This window comes from Microplitis mediator, chromosome 3 (assembly GCF_029852145.1).
Source record: "Microplitis mediator isolate UGA2020A chromosome 3, iyMicMedi2.1, whole genome shotgun sequence".
Classification (NCBI taxonomy): domain Eukaryota; kingdom Metazoa; phylum Arthropoda; class Insecta; order Hymenoptera; family Braconidae; genus Microplitis; species Microplitis mediator.
Genome location: NC_079971.1, coordinates 22,639,795 through 22,665,143, shown reverse-complemented (window position 1 = coordinate 22,665,143; position 25,349 = coordinate 22,639,795). Strand labels below are relative to the sequence as shown.

General features: G+C 36.2%; 3 protein-coding genes across 3 annotated transcripts; 2 read left to right on the top strand and 1 right to left on the bottom strand.

Annotated features, from left to right (window-relative positions):
- Nucleotides 1–646: 646 nt before the first annotated feature.
- On the top strand, nucleotides 647–2,602 carry LOC130665291 (uncharacterized). Its single transcript, XM_057465617.1, has one exon. The coding sequence runs from the start codon at nucleotides 1,339–1,341 to the stop codon at nucleotides 1,708–1,710; it is 372 nt and encodes a 123-aa protein (XP_057321600.1). The 5' UTR covers nucleotides 647–1,338; the 3' UTR covers nucleotides 1,711–2,602.
- A 9,702-nt stretch (nucleotides 2,603–12,304) lies between these two features.
- LOC130665490 (uncharacterized) lies at nucleotides 12,305–14,977 on the bottom strand. Its single transcript, XM_057465911.1, is given in 6 exon segments — nucleotides 12,305–12,616; nucleotides 12,703–12,936; nucleotides 13,116–13,176; nucleotides 13,179–13,196; nucleotides 13,265–13,479; nucleotides 14,095–14,977. Coding segments are annotated over 6 exon segments (765 nt in total). The 5' UTR covers nucleotides 14,154–14,977; the 3' UTR covers nucleotides 12,305–12,438.
- Nucleotides 14,978–15,988: 1,011 nt separating this feature from the next.
- LOC130664829 (NF-kappa-B inhibitor cactus-like) lies at nucleotides 15,989–18,097 on the top strand. The gene has a single exon (XM_057464945.1). It carries the CDS (start codon nucleotides 16,328–16,330, stop codon nucleotides 16,829–16,831), a length of 504 nt encoding a protein of 167 aa, XP_057320928.1. The 5' UTR covers nucleotides 15,989–16,327; the 3' UTR covers nucleotides 16,832–18,097.
- Nucleotides 18,098–25,349: the final 7,252 nt, after the last annotated feature.

The following is a 25,349-nucleotide window of genomic DNA, read 5'->3' as shown; positions in this document are numbered from 1 at the left end:
GGTACTTGATACAATTGATTCCCAATTGAAAATAGCTATTTAAAGTGCGAGCTTTTGTATCGGGTGTTTACGCGGAGCTGTCAGTCTTCACGTGATTCCCCTATCAGAACATCGTCTTAACGTGTGTACTATTGGCCTAGTAAAAAGTCCTTACAGATTCCTAACTTTCTAACGGCGGAGCTGAGCAACTCAGTTACGAGTTCCGTTGCTAAGTCGGTAAGTGTTTCAAATCATTTTTTCAACTTATAATTCCACTAATTTGTCCAATAACTTATGGCGAGTGGCCCAACCTCCGCCATTTTGTGCCTTAAAACATCATGGCAGCCACAAAAAGCTCGCAGATTAGAGATCACTAAGTGATGGATGAGGGCAAGTGTTTATAATGGCGTGTCTAAAATCTTGGTGATTATATTCCTAAGTGGAGGTAGCCCTTATGAGTTGGGGAAGAACTTGCATCCCCACCACTAATCCTACGCAAGCAGTTCACCAGAGCTAAAGTCTGGTACCATGGGGGATCCATTCCAAGCCCCACTTCGACCAGAGATGGGAGGAGTGTTTGGGTCCGAATGAGGTCGGTCTCGTGGTGGTTGTTGGTGAGGCACCCACATGCAATGCATGCCTGATGGGTAAGCTAATGTGGGCTTATGTTCATATTTCGCTTTTATAATACATGGTGGTGCTGATTATAAAAATAGGGACCACACGCAACGCGAGTATGCCCAAAAGGGCGAGGTATCGGCTTCCGTGGAGGAGGTGGACTTAGGTCCCGTTACATTAATTAATTAATTGTCCAATAACTTAATGATGGTTTAGCTCCAATAAACATGGCAAGAATCCTTTTCTATCAGCAACCTAATTACAATATTATTTGTGAGATATACGTTAATATTCTAGTTGTGAACTATGTCAGATGTGAGCTATTGATAGAATTTCTAAAATATGAAGTTAATTCTACATAAAATAATTCCCGCTCGTTGTTAGTTAATTCCGTGGCACCGCTTCTAATGTATTTTTCTGCCCTTTGGCTGGAAAGTGACAACTTTCGGGCCGTTGCCCTGAATGAAAATGCAACTTTCCGGCTCCGGCCGAGCACAAAAATAGTATACGCACCTCAGCCAGTAGAAAAGAAAGCCTCAGACCACATGTTTGTGAGCCTCGACCAGCAACTACATGTGATCCGAGACTTTTCTTATTTTACTGGCCTAGGTATGTAATATACTATCAATTAAGTGCCATCGATTTTGACAAAACTTTTATTTGCAGATACTTGAGCACCACCTGAGCTTTGAAGAAAGTCCACCTTTGGAGAACTGCAGATCTCTGTGAAGGCTACCAGCAATGGCTGATAATCGCAAACCTTCATCTCAACAACCCATGACCGGACTAATGAAAGCCTTCCGGAAACTAAGCCCTACCAAGAGGCAGTACGTCGAGATTACCCAGTCCAATTCTTCGATATCGTCATCTTGCTCTTCTTCAAAAAACTATGATTCTAGTTCCGGAAGATACACACCGCTGTCAGATGAAGGACGAAGTTCAGCTCGTGCATCAACTTCAACTCAGGCTCAAAAACCAGCCTCTTCTCAACAAAAAGGAGGAACATCTTCACGTGAAGACGAACAAAAGCTTCTACGTAAGCTACACACAACTTTTGGTGAAGCATCCAATTTGCTTAACGAATATGTCGACATGCGTAGTCGCAAAAAGTAATCCCTCGTTTTGGATGTCAATTATTAAAAATGAACACTGTTAACATAACTTGTGACTTTATTAGCTATGATCATTAGTAGGTTAATAAATAGATGAACAAGTAATTAACTTTTATTTCCCTTTCCTAAACACCTACCTATAAAAATAGATCATACATGAGGTAAACATTTATTTCTACACTCCGACAGAAATTAGAATAGGTGATAATTTTATAGCAGTATATTATATGTACCTGTCTTTCTAGTAAACAAATGCTAAAGGTGAAAATCACAAGATTGCTAGTTAAATATTCACTTTAGAAGAAGCACCAATTGCAGGGTATCAGAGTTAGCAAATACACTAGATTGACATGAATTTAGATTGCATGCATTGAGTAAATAAATTGACGTTTATGTGTCAATCGAAAACATCGAAGGTCCATTGTTTGTTGACAAATTAGGTTTCACTATATTAGTTGAACATGATTTATTGTTTGGCAACACTATATTACTTTAGCATGGTTGATTGATTTGACACTGAGGTGCATGAGTCCAATAAAAGAGTCTATCGACTCCTAATTTGTCACTCCAACTTGCTTTGATAAATTGCAACTGATGATTAATGATCTGTTAACAAGACATTGATAGTTAATCAATCAATCATTGATTTAGTGAATGTGTGCACAATGTTACTCTATGATTGACGGTTGTTGAACCAAGGATGCGCATCATTTTGTTTGCTATCTGCAGTACAGGAAATTCTAAGAAAACATAGTCCTATTCAGGGATGTAATGTAGGATAAGAAGGGCTGATAAAATCATATTTTAAGATTTCAAGGGTTGATCCGTCAACATTTTCAGCGCAGCATTTATTAGCTTCCTTACGAATATAATCTTTTTGTTCAACCCTTTGACGGTTGACCTTGGAAACCCACCCCGTCTTCAGGCGGGTCGTTGTGGAACTAGAGTGAGCGCGTAGCATCCACGGCAGGGGCGTATTTCAGAAAAAAAGGATTTTATTCTTTCAATATTCAACTTAACTAGGAAAACAATCTTAACTACGGCACTGTTACTACACACAGAATAGGGTCGAAACGAGTGGAAATGAAAGCAAAAGATATAACTATGTCGTGCCCAAGCTTTTCCTCAAATAATTGCAGAAATTTGAACTTTCTGTTGCAGATATGGTGGAGAATAATATGAACACCACAGAGACTAGACTTTAAATCTGGATCGGTGCCTAATCTTACGGTCAAAGGGTTTAAATTATACGAAAAAAATAGGATACACAATTTATTACTTCATTATTTCTACGGTACAACACTATTTTAGGTTCTTAGTCTAAAATACAAACAGTATTTGAGGCGTCGAAACGCGCTTAAAAATATAATTAGCCTAATGAATTAACGATTATGATGAACGGAGCAGGATTACAGGTTATTCGATCTGAAACAAAAGAAAAAGGCAATTAATTTATGAATTAGGTATCAACAACGGGGTTTCTTACCGGGATCTCTAGAATGATAGCATTGTTTCACTCCGGGGATTAATCAGATTAGGGTTTTTGTGACTTATTTAAGTCCCAGTAATGAAAGCTTACTTTCGATGCTGAACAGAGAATGCAATCCATACGCATCCCAAAGTACTGCTTTGGGTCGGGGTAATTTTTGTCATCACCAGTTTTACGCATCCAGGGTTGGTAGTTATAATTAACTAATTTGGCTGTTGTGTTCTGTAAACTCATTGTTGCTCCCTCAATATTTCCAGTTTCAACCAACTGTCGATATGCGGTCGTCGTAACTGTTTTTTTCAGAGCCGTTTTCGAGTTATTGGACCACTCGTTAGGAACGTAACAGGTATATTTTAGTGGCATTTTTTGTGAATATCAATACAACAAGATAAAAAAACAGTGAGCGTGAAACAAAGGTAGCCGTACAAGAATAACATGAAAGAAATGATTGCAATTTCAAAAAAGTTTGGATATTTATATGTGTCAGAGCTACTGTCATCAATAGAAAATATTGAGATTGAATAGGCAAAAAATTAGGGTTGTCTACCGTCAAATCAGACTTCGAAACTGGTTACAGAAAAAATACACACTTACCTGGTTTAAAAAGTCACAGATCAAGTAGCATCCTAAAATAGTTTCTCGGGTCAGGGTGGTCAGAATTATCTCCTTTCTTCTTCATCCACAGCTTCAGGTCATAATATTCCAATGTGGTTGAAACTCCTGCAATATTCGTAACGGCCCCATGAATACAGGTGGTTTGTTGCCGATGGCTCTTAAAGCTGTCAACTATTATTTTTTCAAGATTTTTTGACGAATGTTCCTTCCACTCCCGGGGAGCGATACCAATGTAATGGTATTTGCCGTTGAGAATCATTTTTTCTTTTTACGAATGAACTGCAGTTACGGGATAGGAATTTAAGATTCAATAAAATAACGGACATCCATACTTTTATAATAATGTTTCAAGTGTTTTCCAATCTAGATTGACTTTAATTGATTCATTGTACAAGGCTGTCCGGTAAAAAGTTTTCAGTATTTGTACAATAAAATATTTAAAAATCTAGATTATTACTATATATCTAATAACGTAATTGAACTAGCTTTACATGAAAAGTAATCAAGTAAAACATACTTTAATTGAATAGTTACCTTTTTCATTTTATCAGGATGTACTGATACTTTTATCATTCTGAATTCCGTCTTTTGCCAAAGTTATGCGCAACTGTTTTAATTACTTAAGAATTTTGAAATGTTATAGCGACCTAATAGCTCGGAGGTAGGTTATTAAACAAAGATTAGGTAGCAACCCTAGCATCGATGAGAGTCAATAAGTAAGGTGAAACCAATCAATTGAAGTGGGCTTGGGTTATAGTTGACTATTAGCGTTGTTATTGATATTGTCGTCTCAACAATATTGATTTATTGCCATGATAGAAATGTCCCTGATGCATGATGAATTTCAAGAGGGTCTTAATGATTGATTTATTAGACACAAATCCCAGTCGTATTGTTTGTATATGTTCGAATCTAACAGCTTTCAAAATTGTTGAATGAAATAGTGGCTTAATTAATTAATTGTTGTGACGGGACTGAAATCCACCTCCGTCTTACTTCTTCACTTTTTCAGATATACACGCATTTCGGGGCTGTTTCTACTTCCTTCCCAGACGACACTCTTAGCCGAAAAATATAAGCGATTGAGGACTGAGGTGGACGTGGACCGGAGGTATAATCAGAAATCCTCATTGCATGTGGTATCTAAGCACAGTCACCACAAGTCCATAGCGCTCTTGGACCAAACACTACTACTGTCTCAGGAGATAAAGAGACTCCGATCAAAGTGGGTTTGGACAGGCCTCGCGTCGTACCAGTTTCCCTGTACTGGTGATCAGGTTGCATCGCGATAAATGCTGAGACGCAACTTCTCCTCAATACCCTAAAAGGGGTTTCTCTCATTTGTTACCATTTAGTTTCGAATAAGCTATTATCCAATTGTTCAGCCTCGGATAAATTTTCAACTTTCCGAGCCTATAGCTGCTCTCATTATTAAAGCCAAATCAAAGCCAAGTACAACTCGTCAAGTAGTGGCTTGGTCAAATATTTGCTTAATCGGAAATGATTAGTTTCTTTTTTTTTGCCTAAGGTAAATTTTTCGGGCATTCGGGCCGAACTTTAGAGATCGCTGAAAAAATATATCAGCGACAATATATATATATATATATTATTAAAAAATATTGTTTTTCATATTCTATCTTTTATTAGTTACGGAATAGGGGGAGTATATATAAAATTATATATATACTCCCTCTATTCTGTAACTAATAAAAGATAGTATATAAAAAACAATATTTTGTAATAATCAATAAATTGAATCAAGTTCTTTTGATACAGTCGAATTCCATTGATTGGGACAGTTTGTCTACGACGGAGTGGAAATTTATTGGAAATTTCGACTAATCGAATGCCTCATTTTCTTAAAAAGTGAATTACAGTGCATACGCTCTTACTTCTACTTGAATGATGCATACATGAATATACACAGAACCATACAAATGTATAAAAGCGGATGCGAGACGGCGGAGCTTATAGTGGGATCAAGATTGAGGGAAAGTTCCAAGTTAATGGAATCCGACTTGACGAAATCCAACTGTATTTTGGTATTCAAAATAATCACGAATGTCGATAAGCAATCTAAAAAGCTACTAAAGTTTATCATAAATAAATAAGTAAGTCCTATTTGATAAACCTTTTAATCACGATTAAAAAACATGTTAAATTCATGCGCCATAAGTTACTAAAATCGTTTAAAATAAAACCATCCGTAAGTATAGAATTTTCATCAGTTTTTATGTTTTTTTATTTGAAGCGCATGTACAAATAATACATAAACATAAAAAAGTTTTCAAAAATATTATTCATTGGAAACTAAAGTTCATTTGCTACTTGCATTTTTTTAAATGGCAGGTTTGGTCTTCCGCCACAAATAATATTTGTAATGAATAGATCTTAAATACCGGGACTTTCTTGTAAAATATATGGTAACTAGAAATTTTCTTGTTGACGATCGCTCCTGGTACGTGCTTAAGCAGTTTGTTCGAGAATCCCATACTGGATTCAGTCTATGCGACTAGGGACAGTCGTCATGTCGAAATTTTCTAACAGTGTGTTATTGGCAGAATTGAAAAAAACTTTGGGTTAAGGATTGAACAAGAAAAATTGATTCTGCGGATGCCGTCATTATTTCATGATGCATCATGAGGGAAAAAATAGTTCATATCTACGTTGATCTACAATAGAACTACCAAGGCTTACGGACGTTCACGATATTTACACATCTAAAGTATTATTGAACTAGCAGGACCCACCCAGATCCAGACTTGAGCCAACTGTCACTTGCTAAGACAATTCAACGAAAATCACACCATCCATGCAAATTCGGGCCCATCCTGGGAGGACACTTTTTAAGACTCCGCTGAACGAAATCAGGCCGTTAACCTAAGCCTCGGCCAAGGTTCGGGCCAATAGTCAGCTACCAAGACTTGAAAAAGGACGATGAGGACAAGACTAGGCATATGGTCAGAATTGGTAATTCCTACCTGGATGATATCAAGACAATAATAGCATCAGTCAATGTTAATTTTAATGTGCGGGCTTCTTTATTGTTCCGATTTTTCCTCCTAAATGTTGAACATGAATCTGGTAACCGAGATAAGAACATTTTCCGGGAATTAGATAAAAATATTGAGGAATGTGGTATGTTATTAATAGTTATAGTTATCGGCAGCTGCCTATTTACGCCCATTGTTTGATATTGACCGCAATGTCAACAATTAAGAGCAAAATACGCTCGTTGTGCAACTTTGATAACCACATCCGGTGCGTAATTAGAGTAAAATGCGACTCAGCCTGTTGATTGGAGTCAAAGGTTACGATTATTCATTATTGTCTTATCAATGTTTGGCCCGTGCTATTTATTATATTCCATTACATCGTGAACCTTGTAGTTCTTCGGTCCTCTTGAAGGATACTAATTGAACTGTACGTTTGTTTTAATTTTGCACAAGTTAAATTTGTTTTTACTCCGGTTCAACACTCAAGTAAGTAATTCACTTTAGATTTTGATATTTAATTTACCTCTAACAGTCCCATGTAATCCAGGTGGCCAGGCAATTTTAACTTCAATCATCTTAATAGCTATTCAGTAACGCCTTTTTTCGAACTAAAAATTAATATTTATAATTAAAATAAATACTAGCTTTTTGCGAAAATGTTTGAATAATATCCCTATGAAGTTTCGTGAAAAAACATTGATCAGTAAAACTTAAACAGTTAGTAAAACCATTGGGATCTTATAGACCTACGTATGACCGTTGAGATTTAAAAAACTGAGGCTATATTGACAAATGAACGTTCTATTTCAGATCTGACGTTTGCATCATGTCAATCGAAATAATTGTCCCGCGAGAATGGAGGTCTCTTCCTGCTATTCAACTAGGGCAGGAGTTACATCGCATTATTTCGCTGAGACAGAGTCAAGTCCAGACAGCAACAGGAGTTGGAGCTTCATTTGAAGGGGTAAAGGCCATATGCACAGAATATTCCTTTTATTTATGGTTCCGTAGAATAGGTGACACCGACATAATACCTAATAGACAATGGTATTCGTTGTTAAGGACTCATTTTTTCGAATCACCTGTGTCTTTGTTAGAAAACATCACTCACTCTCCAGAGTATATTTCAGATGAACCATGTCCGGATGAAGAGCGCTGTTCCACTTGTGGTGAAAGATTAAGTAACTTTAGTTGACACTATTTTATAATTAGCTTAGTCTGCATTACAAGTGTGAATCGACTCATATATTATTTTAAGCCGTGTTCTATTTCATCATTGGTGTTTTCAAAATGTTTATCAACAAGCTGTCATCACAACATTCAATTGCGCAAATCAGTTTCATGAAGACGTCATTTGATTTATTGCTGCTCCATTAAACACTGAGATAAAAATCTCGTCATCGAAACGAATGAATGAACGGTCATACGCGTGTCAAATTAATTGATGTAACGAGACTGAAGTCCACTTCCATTTTACGGGAGCCTATTTCCTCACCTATTTCAGGTATACACGAGCTGCGGATACTCTTATTTTTTCCCTAGATGACACCCTTAATCGAAAAATATAATCAAGTGACTAAGGGTGGACGTTAACTGGAGGTATGATCGAAAATCCTCGTTGCGCGTGATATCTAACTACAGCCCACACTCCTGCCATCGCAGGCAATAAAGAAGCTCTGACAGAAAAGGGCTTGAAGAGGCCTCCCGTGGCACCAGTTCCCTGTAGTGGTAAGCAAATCGTCCGTTTTACTCGCATCGTAAACAGAGAAATATGTATAGCAATTGTAACAATCCATTAACGTCCCATTTATGAACCGAATCGCTGTCAACACTGAACGTATCGCTACTCGTACTAACCGCCTAATAGCTAAATGACTATGGTGACAGTCAAAATACTGTGTCGTGTTGGTGACGATATGTTTCCTCTGTGGAGGACAGTAATGAACGTGATTCAAATAACTAAGCCATTAGGTAGGAGTGTACTAGTTCTGGCAAGGTCTTAAATATTTGAACTTGTAATAGTAACCTAGAACAGTGTAAGAATCCCATAAATAAATTGTAAACAATATTTCTTGTTTTAAAAGTTGAATGTATTGAACGATAAACCAAAACAATAGAAAGACGTCAAACTTATTTTTAGTTTATAAACATTGTTAGCGTTTCGTTTTAAGTGCAAATAATAAAATATTTCCAAGAATTCGAGATTAAGATGTGTGGGAATAGTAAAAGACGAGTATATTTGCTTTTGTAAGGCTATAAAAATTCTAATTTATAGGGAGTAGGTACAATAGTAAGGCTATAAAACACGAAGATATATATTTTCTGCGTATTTCTTGGTTAATGAATGTAAGTGACCATGATTTTATATTTAGATATTAAGGTATGTGTGACTTGATAAGATAAAGTGATATTTTATTGTAATTTAGTAACATAAAATGTTTGTTTATGAATTGAATTAAGAGAATATAATAAGACGTTCAAAAATAAATGTGTTTGTTGAAAATTATTTTGCAATCTCTAAATATAACCCTTTAGCGTTTGAAAGCCTTAAAACGGTGTCACGCTTAAATAACCGCAGACAAAATAACCACGACAAAATAACCGTGACAAAATAACCGACGACAAAATAACCAAATGACAAAATAACCGAATGACGAAATAACCGGCGACATAACACACAAAAACCGTGATAAAAGGGCGGTTATTTTGTCGTTCGGTTATTTTGTCATTCGGTTATTTTGTCGTCGGTTATTTTGTCGCGGTTATTTTGTCTTTGGTTGAACTGTTACGCAACCCTCAAAACACCTCGGTGTGCGTTGAGTGGAGAAAGCGCAAATCGATTAGCCTCGTGGGTTCGTATGCGCGCAATGTGAGAGTACACGGAGAAATTATTCTTGTTTGGAATTCTATGGGTCCTAGTAGTGCTGGACCATGTTGGCCACCTGTCGGAAATTGGAATTAACATATGCAGAAATAGCTCTGACCATATCAAAATGTCCAATGGTTACAGTCATTTGTGATATAATCGTTGTGGATTTTACTATGGCCATAGTAATTTTTGCATGTGTTTATTTCAATTTCTGACAGGTGGCCAACATGGTCCGGCACCATTGTGACACCATAGCCTCCAAACAAGGATAATTTCTCCGTGTAGTTATTGTGTGTCCCTTCCCACTCATTTTAACTCTCCTTTGTGTATAGTGCTGTAGTCAGGACCGTTTACATGGCTAGGGGGTACATTGAAAGGAAAAAAGCAGTTTTTCTCTGTACTGCGCTTCTGTCGTGGGTATTGCAGGCCCACCATAGTTTCACAATGACCTGACTGGACATAGAGTAGGTTTTAAGGTCAAGCGCTAAAGGGCTTATAATGCCGATCAGACAATGTCACATTTAGTGCTGTGACTTATTCTTGCTACCTTGTTTAAGGTGAAACGATTTAGGTTTGTCTGCTAAATAAGTTTTCAAGTTAATTTCCACCCTATTAACTATGATCTGTTAAGGATATCCTGTCATTCCACCTAGCCATCTCGATAGTTAAATTTACGAGGTGATTTTCGGCTAGTGAGATAGTAACTCTCGTTATTATACAGGTAGATCAGCAAACTACCTGCTAATTGATTTATTCCTTACTACATACTACGATATTTAATTCAGGAAATAGAAACAGAGTACCTCAGTTATTCTTTCAATTATTTTATTTATAACCTTATATCTATAACACATTCACTTAATAACTAATCTGGTAACAGAAGTTGTTTCTTAATAATAATCGACTAAACAATATCTTAATAATAGTTAAGGCAAATGGACATTGCACATTGACAGCAAAGGCAGCGTGATGTCGCGAAACAGGGTTCATTGTGCAGGCTTATCTGAAACAAAAAAAATGATAGATATTACCTCGCTGTTTTAATATCGATAAACATAGAAATGCTGCTAATGTACACCAATAACAGGATACACCTGTAATTAGGGTCACATCGATAGGTAAAAATATTCAAGATCGTTATCCGACAGTATAACGCACTTTGCTAAATGAAAATAATTGCTATTTATGATAGAAGCTTAATAACAGATTATGCCATGGGTTAGTTCCAGAACTAGCTCACCAGTTGCGCTGTGTCACAAGAGAATGAGTAAGGATCTTAGCACCCGAACGCAGCGAGGATTTCTAGAAAAGGGTTTGAATAAGCTGACGGCAAGCTAGCGACAAACTATTAACGCAATTTGTCGCTGTTAAACACAAAAATCGGCATTTTCATATGTTGACACCTCGACGCCAACTTTCTGAGAAAGTTGGTGGCGAAAGGAGACATTCCATTAGCTGATGGAAAGGTGCCTTCAATTTTTCCAGAAAGTTGGCTACAGGTTGCGACAGTAAATTGAAAGTTGGCAACAAGTTGTTGTAAACTCAATCACAACTAATTGACATCAATGCTCGGACCAGAATGTTTTGCTATCAGACTTATGACGCAGCACAACAGGCGAATTCTGGATAAAACCCACACCAGATGTGGCACTTATTAGACTGATAACATACAACATTTTATGCCATCCATGATTCAAAGTTTGATTTGTAGAGGAAATCTACACCAAAATTATTATTAATGAATACCTAATATTACACATACATTACACTGTCAATTAATTCAGCAGAGGATAATGGAGTTCAATTATATGCGCAGTATACAGAATGTCTAAGCCGTCCAAGTGGATTTTGCAATTTCTACTACGAAACTAAACATATCACATTTTGTAATACAAGATAAAATAAATAAACAAATAACCCATTGATAATGTCCCAAAAAAAATAGGAACAATTGGATGGATTTTTGCAATAACGTCTTAACTTATAAGGTTAGTTGAGACGTTATTGCAAAAATACGTCCAATTATTAATGCATGAGGACAACTATGTATAATGTATTTCATAGTTAAAAAAAAACACGTCAGCCGTCACGGTCCTCCCCTAGTAATGTGATACATATAGGTATACACAGTCACGCCAGTCAGGAATAGAAATTCCATTCTATAAAGTATGTAAATAACAAAAAATAGCCATAATATTTTGAAGTTAATGAATTAAGAGCATAAATCGCGAAATAACGTTTTTTTGATAGAATCAATTAGCTATAATTAGCACCCTATGAAATAAAAAGTGATATACTTAAGGCACCAAGAATAAGTTGTTCACCCACTGCAATTTAACGCAACTGAATTAAACTTTCGAAGCGGAATTCCATGACAGTATTAAATCCTGACTGGACAAATGACTAAAACCCTAATACTTTAGATAAAAATTACTTACATTGATCGGCTATGTGTAGCTGCTCAAGCACCTCCATTACTTGTCGCTGTAGACACTTACTTCGTACACTCACTCGAATAACCTGTTGAATAATTTAATGATATTATTCACTCGTCCAGACATGTTTAGATGAGCAGTTATGAATCATATATGAAATCGTAAATACTGACCGTCCAATTTCCCGTGGCGAGCACAAGGTATGTTTGTTAGCACTTGCGTTAAACAACACTCCCCACTGAAAGCATAATATTTGTTTGACCTAGGCTGACATAGACAAACAAAGGCAAGGTAGCCTCTGAAGTAACAGACTATACATATCAACTTACCTAAATCGTTGAGGAATCAGGTGGTATGATATCTTGTTATCTCTTGGACAGAAGCTCGTCACGTAATTTGGCCATGATCCTTTTTTGATGCTACTTCCGCGGGTCATCTCCATGTGAATACTGTCTTCTTCTTTAGGCAACACTATGTCATAAACAAAAGAGCCAACCATCTCCCTGAAACAAAAAACAAAAAATGCGCTTCATAAACAATTTAATTTCTCGTGCGGACACGTAAAAATAAACACGATAAAAGTACTCACTCTTTCGCCACCTTTTCAAATACATGTATAGAACCGGTTGTTTTGGTACGTCGCATCAATCTTGTTGGTATATTCTTCACCTGTAGAACGGGACTCGCAAAACCAAATTGAGAAATTATTTTTTCTGCCAAAACTAAAATTAAATTTTCAATCCCTCGAATTGGCCATTCGTAAGGCACATATATATTTTCAGCTAATTCCACGTACACAATAGTTGCGTATTCTTCCTCCATTCTAATAATATATCGACAAGATCTAAATTAAAAAATAATCAGAGACACGGTTGCTCCAGACAAGTTGACGCCGGTGAATGCGGTCAGCAAAACATTGAGAACGCTCGGCGTGTTCGTTTTATCAGTTCTACATACGTCATACAAAGGTACAATATGTTTAGTCAATAAGGCATTACAGACTCAGTTACTCTGTAGGCACATGCTTGAATAACAATGATCTGTTTACCGGTCTTCGCTTCGGAATATGAAGTATCGGTCAACCTACTACTTTAAATAAAAAAACTTCGATTTCCGGTAATGTTTTATTCCATGAACACTAAATTAAATACATTCTTCTAGTACCGAGACTGAAATTTTGACACCACGCTCTATGTGAGATGCGATGGTTATTGCTGCGTAATAACTGAAGAATATAGCGCCCATGATGAAGAGAAGCATGAAGACCATGACCAGTAAAATCATACGAGTCCTTAAATGTTCTGATTCATTTTTAGGAGTACAGATCAAACTGTATGGTTGTAGTTCCGGTGGTTGGGCAATCATTCTGCAAAGAATACCCAAAATTATGATTCCCACACTACTTTAGCTTGCAGTGGAAACTGCACTGTAAAAAATCACCGGGGTAAGTCCAAACGGTGTAGGTGTTAAAATTATCGGTGTTAAATTTACCCCCGAAAGCGGTGTTAAAATAACGCCACCACCGGTGTAAATATTCGGTACCGGTGTTAAAATAACGCCGCCGCCGGTGTAGATATTCTTTACCGGTGTTAAAATATTTTATTTTGTGAATATTTTTACTTACTCGATCACTATACTTGTTAATGAATGATATTTTTTATTAATTTTCATAAAGAACTGACATGTTTTGTGTTTTATAATCTTTAAAGTTAATACTCCAAGCGGACGCAATTTACCCCGCTTTTACACCGGTTACCCCGCTTTAACACCGGTATTTTTAACACCGGTGTATTACTCTTCTTACACCAGTGTAATTTTATTTTAACACCGGGCGGAGTTAAAATGAGTCCATTTTTAACACCGCTCTTTTTACAGTGTGTGAATCTCCTAACTGGTCACTGTCAGAATTATTTAAATGAATATTTATACTCACTTGAGTTTTCACAAGTTTCTGAGATGCACCCGATAGTCTAGAAATCGCGACTTGTAATGAACCAATTTCACCGAGATTTGTACAAGACGCACTATCACGGATGTCATTTTATTCAATTAATAACGTCAACTTATCGCAGTCTGAACTCGACCCCAAATTATGTAAAAGACCTACATCGAAGCTAAACAGATATCGATATCAATTTTCATTCATAAATTAAGACGGTTATTTTAATTATCTAAGACACTTATTGGTGTGAGTTAAATTAACTTTGCTCGTGTCATTTAAAATAATGTTCCTATTGCACCATCGACTAGAATAATAGTGATGGAAACATCAAAGAAAAATCTATAAAATAAGTAATCGTTTGTATGTGGGCTCTAAACGCAGTATAAATAAATAAAACTGTCAATAAATTCAGATCTTTATCACATAGGTTGTCATTTTGTCGTAAACAAAATTTTGCCTTCATTCACACTCTGGCATTAGCCGGTTTATTGACTTGGTAAATTATTACGTGCTTCAAAGAAGTTTATTTACTTTTTTTACGCATGTAAAAATGAAACATGATATAAATTTAGAGGATAGCGTCAACCTGTTATTAAAAACTTGTTTGTTAGGTAAGATCAGTACTCCGCAGTTTTTATCGATAAATATACTACGCTATTACGAAGATCTATCTTCATCTAAAACAAACGTATAAAATACGATTAAAGCTCCGTAGGCGTTGATAATTTCATAATATAACACGTTTTATTCATTCGTAGTAACCTTGACGTAGTAAGGGCTTGAATGAAGATGAGTGGGGAGACCGGGTATGGTTGTCTCAGCGATAAAAAATCGGCGTGAAAAGGAAGTGGGGCATTCGCGATTCTTCAACACAAATCGCAAACAATGACCGCTATGACAACTATACCCGGTCTCCCCTATACAAACATCCTAATAATGAATGAGTTATTTAAATAATATTATGTAGATATTTTTTTATCAATGAAGACGATAACGTAATGGAACGTCTTCAATGTTTACAAATGCCAGCGTAATTGAAATTCTTATCTCTTAATGTCTTTAATGAGCCATGAAGGAGATATCGTTTGCTCCCGGATAATGAATAATTGAAAAAACAAAATTTGACACATGACCGTTCGTATCAAAGATGCTAGGCGTCTTTGTGCCGCCGGAAATGGACTTTGTGATTATTTGGGACCTATTTTTCTGTCATGTTTCGATAGCGTGATCTCTTTAGCTGTCAGTGACGACTATAAGCCTTCATTCAACGTGCATGCGATCAGAGCTATTTATAGTTTCGACGGTGGGTTTTATTTTCATAACGAATTCTTCATTCTTGATTTAACGATCGAGGGAAATATAAAGCCATCAATAAAATACTTCGCATATTGAATGACAGACATTCTTTCACACTTCATCACATCGCAACTGAGTATAAAAACTGCGATGGTTGGTCTGGAAAATACTGAAAATAATGAGAGGTATACAGAAATAGAATGTGATGAGGAAAATATTTTACTGTTTATTCGTGGAACAGGTAACATTTGCAAACTAATGAAACTGATACCTCTTATTAACGACCCATTAAATTTCAAGTACCGATGATTCACCTAAATAACAGTGTATTTATACAGTTGAAGTAGATAACAAACTACTTTGTTAATAAACGACAGGTATAACTGTGTAATTAGCATTTTATGACCCTTAGATTATCGCTGCTAATTATTATGGTAATTCGATGGCAAGTAGGCTGAAAATTTGATGATGTTTGCTATGTAGAGTAACCAGCCAATAGTTGCTTACAGTCGACGTTATCGTTTATGCACTTAGTGGTTTTCCCTGATTCGTCTTAATACGCGCCATACTTTTGAGTAAACAAATGTAGCTGTAGCTATAGATGAGTAATAATTGTTTGCGTGGCCTTAATCACCAATTGGTCAACTAGTTTTACAATGTAGTTTTGTGTGACGATCGTCTACGTGTGGTACTGTTGCGATAGTTTACATGATCTTTGACATTATAAAATAATATTTTTGTTTAACTTCATTCAGTGTTGGATATTTAGTAATCATTAGTCTTATCTGTTAGCAATTAACGAAGATTTTGCCGCAAATTGAATTCGAAGATAACCTCTGAGCTTGAAACGGAAATACTTTGACAAGATAACCAGCAGTGAAGTATTTAATGAACGTACAACCATTCAGTGTTTTATTTCCATTCATACATTCGTCATTTTGCTACGTGACATCCCGTGCTCCGAATACTCTGCACAATGGTACCGCCAGAAGAAATCGCTTCTGCTGGAAATCCCGACATTGAAGGTGAGAATATACTCCATTATCTCTGCCGTGAAGGCGACATTACTAATTTGATGGCGTTCAAGAATGTCATCAGTGATGCCAATCGACATCTGGTGCGGCAATACAACCGACATGGAAAACAGTGTGTCCACATTGTCTCCAACCCAGGCATTGCTGACCCTCAGGAAAAACTGAAACTTCTGATAGAGTGGGGTGCTGACATCAATGGTCAAGAGCGAGTCTTCGGTAATACACCACTGCATATTACAGCTTATACACGAAACCATAAGCTTGCAACCTGGCTGTGTAATCAACCTGGAATAAACATCGAAGTCCATAATCATCTATTCAAGACACCGTATTATGTCGCGGGTGAGCGTAGTGATTGGAAGATGATAAATATATTACGTGCTAAAGCTGGGCAATGTAGAATCTACCGATGCAACGAAGCTTGGTTATTTACTAAAAATTATTAAGCCGGCATATTTACAAGACTAAATACAACCGTATCTGGTTGACCAGCTGTCTTGTAGATTAAATATGTAATCAGTGTTTTAGGTAGATCACTAAAAAATAGCGAAGTAGGCGATTAATTGTGTCATCGATCGTTTTTTTGCCTTTCCTTCATTTTTATAGATAAGTGTAAAGCCTTGGGGTAAAGTAAGTGTAGCTGTAACTATAGGTTAAGAATAGTTTCTTAAATTGTCAAAGTTAGTCTTAAGGACTACATTTTAATATAAAATAGAAACTACGGATTTTTGTAATAAATATTTTATTTTAAGGAATCTTTTATGTCAAAACTACATAAATTGTGATAGTGATAGAACCTTACACTTAAGACATTTGGGGTAAGGAAAACTGTGACTAAATTAGTTGTTCAGGTGATTAAACTTAACGATAATTAACGGCTGTTTCATTTCAAATAGTTTTGCGACGTAGAAGTATTTTTTGTCCATCTCTTCGAATAGTTTCTTCACTTCCCCATGACATTTTAGGTTTTGTGACTTCTAAACTTATTGGTCTTTTAGGTATCCTGAGACAAAATTAATGAAAGTAAAATTTTTATGTCATGCGTTCACAGAGTGATGTATAATTGTATTGATTTCCAGTAAATAGGTCAGTAAACTCACATGGGGACTGAAATTAGGTTATTTGGAAATAAAAGTGTATTTTTACTAACCTGCCTTCTCAACAGCAGGCACAAAATGCATTACTCCTTTTGCGAATACTATCCATTTTAAAAACTCAGGAAAACAATCGATATTAAAGAACTTTCATTAAATTTAAATTCAACAGTTTTCTACACTCACTTTTCGGACTGTAGTTAGTTCAATACTGAAAAAAGAATGAGGTAAATTGATAAACAAGGGGGAAAACAGCACACAGTATTCATTATTAGGCACTTTATTTAATTAAACCATGAGCTGCCCGATATTTTATTATCTATGAGTTTGGTTTTCCTCCAATGGGCGATTATATTTCCGTGATGACGCAATAGTGTGGTCGCAGACCGGATAAAATTCGTCATATTCTTTAATCACTTTTATTGTATATTGAACGTTTACTAACGGATCAAATCTGGTCATGCAACATACCGTCGAACACGAACACTTTCATATCTCCTCACAGGGCAATGTCAATCAATCTAGATTTTTTGCATGGTACTATGAATTAATCAATCATTCTGTTTTGATTGCTTAAACTCAGATAACTTTACGAAATGTTAGGACCAAGGATAACAAACTGTCACGTTCAGAACATTAAACTATTTGCGCTGTTCGTTATTTTTGTTCAATATTCAAAAAGCTATTAAACTTTACAATCAGAAAATTATGTATTCAATTGAAATTTTTGTTGAAATAATAATACTGATTAATATTATGATGATTTTTTAGAATAAAAAATATATATCATTGTCATCAAAATTTGTAAAAGATAGTTTGATAAAAAACTATAAAACATTGTCTTATATCATGATTGATCACTTCAGATAGCATATATATATGTGTATGTATATATGGAGTGGTTCGGCTTGACTCTGTGAGATGGCACTGTACAACTCACGCCTCTCGCAATACCTCGTCCCGACACCTGTTTCAATATATAACATTTCCAACATGTAACTTCCAACTCGGCGTCTTATGTGGGGTATACGATAGACACACCTAACTGAGATGTCTCAGCTATCATATACTTAGACGAAATGCCTCTTACCTCACAAATACCTTTTTCTACCTTTCCTCTTCTCATCGTCACTCACAACGTTGTACTCTTTGATATGTAGCGACTTAGGCAGTGATTGTTTCAATCAAATCCTAAAGAGTCGTCGCTACATATATATGTATATATATACTCTCCCTTTATGTTACTAATATAACACATCAATTAAAAAATTAATTCAAAAACGTTTGAGTTTTCAAAAAATTATGTTGTGTCGAATTAAGAAATACATTTGTTGAGAATCATCAAATCATACTGAAATACGTTATTTGTGAAACAGAAAAAAATGTGTGATTGATTTGATATCACAATTGTAGCTCATCTCAACATATACTAAGTATTCATTTTCTAGTAAAATAATATTATGAGAACTTATGGATCAAACACTGTTTTTCATGCTAAACTAAAAAACGTGATGTTTTAGCTATTTTCTTGGTAGTGCCGTAAACATCAGAGACCAAAAAATATTATAGGAAATTTTTCATTATATATATAAGATAAACTGATAGAATCTTGAGTTAATGTCTATGACTCAGTATTGTTAATAGATGAAACCATTCAAATTAATCATATCACTTTAATAATTCTCATAATTTAAAAAGCTATATAATTTGAATTTTGTTCAAAAGTAGTATTTCATTATAACCCTTGTTGTATCCCATATGATTGACGAGTTAATTCAGCATACCAGAAATTACGTCAGCAGTAGGTTTATCCTGACGTCATTTGTTTTCTACCTATTCTATGTCAAGTAAGAAAATTTCTTGATAGAGTACAAGCCTAGTCGACCTTAGTCAGTTTTGGACGAGGTCCCCCATACAACATGGACTAACGTAGACTAGTACTGCATTCCATCAAGAAATTTTCAGTTTCGAAAGATAAAAGTGATCATCATGAGATTTCTGAACTGTAGCTTCATTACTGGACATAGTGTCAGTGAAAACTCAACGCGACCTCAGGGTCTTGCTATACTTCACTGTCGACACTGAAATCGGAGTTATGAGTATAGTATTGAAGTTGAAGAAAAAATGCGTATTAGTTTTATTTATTTTTTATTATAAACGTGAAAAATAAAATACAACATAAAACTTATATAATACGCACGATTTACGAACGAGTTGCCATCAATATGACATGCAGATTTACATATTGAGTTATTATAATCAGTGGGTTGCAATTTACATTTTCTGTAGAATTTTGAACACTTTTGTCTTCTACTACCTATTCCTATAATCTGCCTGTTATTGCCTGTCTTTTACGGCGGAGGAGATAGAACTTGCCTTTCCATTAATATCTGTCTGTTTGTTTCCTACTTTTCCCTAAAAACCTACACTGTAAAAAGAGCGGTGTTAAAAATGGATTCATCTTAACTCCGCCCGGTGTTAAAATGAAATTACACCGGTGTAGGAAGAGTAATACACCGGTGTTAAAAATACCGGTGTTAAAGCGGGGTAACCGGTGTAAAAGCGGAGTGAAACCGGTGTAAAAGCGGGGTAACCGGTGTAAAAACGGAGTAATACCGGTGTAAAAGCGGGGTCACAGGTGTAAAAGCGGAGTAAATTGCGTCCGCTTGGAGTATTAACTTTGAAGATTATAAAACACAAAAAAATGTCATTCCTTTATGAAAATTAATAAAAAATATCATTTATTAACAAGTATAGTGATCGAGTAAGTAAAAATATTCACAAAATAAAATATTTTAATACCGGTAAAGAATATCTACACCGGCGGCGGCGTTATTTTAACACCGGTCTAGAATATTTACACCGGTGGCGGCGTTATTTTAACACTGGTCTAGAATACTTACACCGGTGGCGGCGTTATTTTCACACTGCTTTCGGGGGTAAATTTAACACCGAAAATTTTAACACCTACACCGTTTGGACTTACCCCGGTGATTTTTTACAGTGTACCTATTTTTTCAAGAAATTCAAGGACTGATTCATTTTATCTGGATTGTTTATTTAAATCGTCTTTGGTGGCGATGTTTTGAATGCCTACTACATATATTGATAGCACCAATTGTTTACAAACTCTGGTTTCGGATTTCGCTAATTATTACGTGGGGGTCATAGGTTATTGTATATTTGTTTCGGTCCAGTCGTACGATAACGTGGTATGATAAATTGCAGTTTACTATGCCATTCAGTGAAACTTATCTGTTTAGCACTTTTTTTCGTTTTGAAGTGAAAGAATTGTTGATGCGCGTTAAAATATTTGGACTTAATTCAAGAGTGAGTTCATAGAAAAAATTCAGTCTCTCCTCAATCTAGAACTTATTGAGACAAAATGTTGGGCCTCAAGCATTAATAGGTCCGCAGACCGTTGCTTGATGACAGCACACATTGACTGCACACAATCTGTAAAAAAAAAAATTAATATTGAAACTCACATTTCAATATACGGGTTACCCAACTGGGAAGCATTTGGTAGTCTCATATCCACTGATTTACTGTAACTCAAAGGCAATCATCTAACTCACTTGTTTCTTCAAAATTAAACAAAAGCATTTTACGTATGAGTCACTGCCACCCGCTGTGAGTAATGCTTTCGAAACTAAATAGTTTCATTGCTGCTTTAGAGGGTAGTATAATAAAAATTATCTGTCAACTCGTAAAAAACGTCCCTTTGCAACAATTTTCGCAAGCCTACCTATTTAATGCATGTTTAAAAGCTATAAACTGTTTATGAATGTTGTGTTGTGTGCTCATATGTGTGACTAATAAAATAAATTAGCTTATAGTACTTCGAAGAATTACCCTTGACTAGTAAACAAAAGACCAAGTTAAGTACGTAATTTATTGTTCATTCTGATCAATTGCAATAAACTATATTAAGCACTGTTATCATGACTCTAATTAATTAATTAATGAGGGCATACACGCGCTGGGGCATACCCGCGCTTATGGGCATAGACACGCTTTTGGGCATACCCGCGCTTATGGGCATAGACACGCTTTTGGGCATACACACGCTTTCGGGAATACACACGCTTTTGGGCAAACACGCGATTTTGGGCATACACTGCGAAACTCCATCTCTTCTACCCAGAAGACACACTTAGTCGAAACTAAGGTGGACATTAACCGAAGGTATAATCAAAATCCTCATTGCGTGTGGTATCGAACCACAGCCACTACGAGTCGAACCTCACTTGAGCCCAATCACTCGTCCTATCTCAAGAAATGAAGAGACTCCGGTCGAAGTTGGGCTTGAAATGGGCTCCCTATAGTACCAATTCTATGTATTGGTTGACATTCCACAATTGGTGGAGAGGGAACGTAGTATCTTTCCCCTGCCTTCCTGAGCAGACACCCAGTTCGAAGGCACCCAGTTAATCACGACTCTACTGTTCGAAAAGTAGTGCACACGAAAGGTGTTGTTGTCGTATTTTTAAAACTGTTCGCATGATATTTATATTATTTTTTACGGCGCTGCTTATGAAATCTTGAAATAGAAAATTATGAGGGTCATTTACATTGCGTTGTCACTGATAGAAAAATAATAGTTGACTGCGTTTGAACTTACCTCATTAATTACGTAAGGGCCATCTCCACCTCATATTCTACGAAACGTTTTCTCGCGCACATAACCAGCATCATACCTGTCTATGCCTGTTTATACCTGTCCATGCCTGTTCATGCCTGGTCATGTCTGAAGCGTTAAATACGCTCAGGCCTGATCATACCTGTCCATGCCTATTCATGCCTGGTCATGTCTGAAGCGTTAAATACGCTCATGCCTGATCATACCTGTCCATGCCTGGTCATACCTGTTCATGTCTGAAGCGTTAAATACGCTCAGGCCTGATCATACCTGTCCATGCCTCATCATGCCTGTTTATACCTGTCCATGCCTGTCCATGCCTGGTCATGTCTGAAACGTTAAATACGCTCATGCCTGATCATACCTGTCCATGCCTGGTCATACCTGTTCATGTCTGAAGCGTTAAATACGCTCAGGCTTGATCATACCTGTCCATGCCTGTTCATGCCTGGTCATATATGTTCATGTCTGTTCATGGCTGTTCATGTCTGCTCATAGATCTAAAATTTTGTTGACCAAGAATCTATCACGTATAAGATTTTTATAACTTGAAGTTCATACGAAACATACTTTTCAACTAAATCTCTTAGGTCAGTGGGTAGCGAGTTACACTTTCGAGCGCAAGGTCCACGGTTCAAATCCTGCACACGCCCGAATTTTTTATTTTTTTTATTTTTATAGCAATAATTATATACATGTATAATTGAATATAGTTATACATAATTATATATAATTATATAGGGCCATTTTTTATATATAATTTTTTTACCCGGATGGGCATGAACAGGCATGAACATACCTGATCAGACCTGAACATGTCTGATCAGGCCTGGTCAGGCATGGTCATTTTTCATGTCTGATCAGGCCTGAAGACTCATGCCTGTTCATGTCTGATCAGGTCTGATCATTTTTTCCCGGGATGTTTCAAAAGTTCAGCTTTTGAAAACATTTTGACACATTTAACCGTCAAGAGACTTTTAGACCAAATGGTAAAACCTATCCATACTACTAATAAGAATAGATCCATTCTTCTTAAGTTGCCTCAAATAATTATGTTCCTATACACTAGGGAATAAGAGCTATTTTTATTTGACCAGCTCCAGAGAAAAAAAGTATCGGTTAATCGTTATCAGTGCCAATAGTTGTGGTGTAAAATTTAAATGACTTTGGTATTTATTTATCGAGGAGAAGATAACCTCTCTTTGGCCTTCCAGAAACAGAAAAAACAAACCATTATTCATAATGAGATTAACTATTTTAATTAATTGGGGTTTCCCGATTTTTATGTTTGTTAACAGTCACGCGTTCACTACTAATGGTTCAAGAACTTTTACTAATAATAATAATAATGCTACTCTCATCGCAGCCGTTCCGTGATCGCTCGTTTTTGTCATACCACGTAGCATTCACACTTTGATTTCATGAGGTCACATATCCGACCAATTCCATCCATATCTAGGAAATCAATAGCGAGAGGCAAGTTTAAGTCGTCACATACAGTATCCGCAGAAAAGTCTTTTCAGCATGCAACTCTATAAGCATACAATGCTGTCAGTATACTCATAGTGATCCAAGGCCGTAGAATAGTTTTTGAAATCGGTGGATGGCAACTCGCTCCTATGTGATAGGACCTTGCCGTATGCGACTAATATCAGAAAAAGTGAAACATCGATGTGTGAGTGAAGCCGCTTATGTGTGAGTGAGAAAGATCACAGAATAACTATAATGTTCATAATTACGATAAGTATTTGCTGTAAATATGTGTGTGAAGCAAAGATAAGGGTACATATGTTGTGGGCGTAAGAGGCGGACCAATTGTGTTATTCGATGAATGGGATTCGCCCGTTAGGAATGCCTCATATACTACCTTACACGCACGGCAGGATAATAGGTATAGGAATTGTTTTATACTGAAACAGGAATAGGGGTGAGTTACTACGAGAGGTGAGCGTTGTTCAATGTCGTCCTGTAGATTCAGGCCGATTTGTTTAGACAATCTCACTATAGCCTACAACTAAAGTCTATTGGGTTTTCCGATACATTGTAGTCAGCATTTATTATCAGCAGAGGATAACCACATATATTATGTTTTCCTTCAAACAATCTGCATAGTAGGTATTTCGATCGTTATTGAAATTTTAAGTTTCAATGACCTATTCGGTATACCTAAGCAGTCTAATGCGCCGGTCTTGAGAGGGTCCTTGTAATCTTAGACTCAGAGTACATGGGTTCAAGCCCCGGCGAGGACAGCACTATTCCACTATGTCCCTGCTTCGGGAAGTTGCAACGGAGAGGCCGCCTGTACTCGTCCAGGTCTTCTAGAGTTTTCTTTATCATTGTAGTAGACTTGATTGCATACCCAACACAAGCATCTGCAGTACAGTGTAGTAAGACAGTCCTAGCCGCAAAAGTAGATAGGAAGTTAGGAAAAAGTAGGAAATAAACAGGTAGATTTTAGTGGAAAGGCAAGCTCTCTCTCCTTCGTCGTAAAAGGCAGATAACAGGAAAAGGTAGTTAAAGACAAAAGTGTTAGAATTCTACAGAAAATGTACACTGCCGATGGTGTTAAGTTTGAAAGTGATCTAGCTATTGGAAAACGATTTCAAGATAGGACGATGATACTTAGTTCGTTTGATAAATGTTGGACTGTAGTCTATTTAGATTTAAATAAAATGGAAAGTTATTTAAATGATAAGTTTATTACATATATCTTGTAAAATACATCCTAGATATAAACAATCATAGTTAGATGGTCACGACTGCCAATAACTTCTTTGATTTTTTCTAGGGTCCATAACATTCGGAGTATTCCATATGATATAAATCAAAAGTTATTTTTTTACTATGCCACGGTTATTTTGACCACGTTTATTAAAACGTGTTACTTTTTCTAATACATTTTTGAAGAATTAAAAAATAATGAGATGGTTAAATGTGTTTTGGACAGCACAAGAGCCACCTTTTGCCAGTGTCTAAAATTGGTATAGCTAGATATTATTATTATTATTATTATTATTATTCATTAATCATGCCAAGGCACAGGCCATATAGCAATTTCACGATACAGTTTTTATAAGTTTCCTATAAGTTTTACAGGTTTTGTATAAAGTTTTAACTTAACATTAAGTTGCATTCTTAATTCTATTACGTTACATAAATTCTTAATTCTAGAACTAACTTAAGATTTAGATTTAGATTAACTTAGACTAACTTAGATAGTTTTATCAA

Coding starts and splice junctions, on each gene's coding strand:
- LOC130665291 (XM_057465617.1), top strand. CDS start 1,339: ATGGCTGATAATCGCAAACCTTCATCTCAACAACCCATGACCGGACTA.
- LOC130664829 (XM_057464945.1), top strand. CDS start 16,328: ATGGTACCGCCAGAAGAAATCGCTTCTGCTGGAAATCCCGACATTGAA.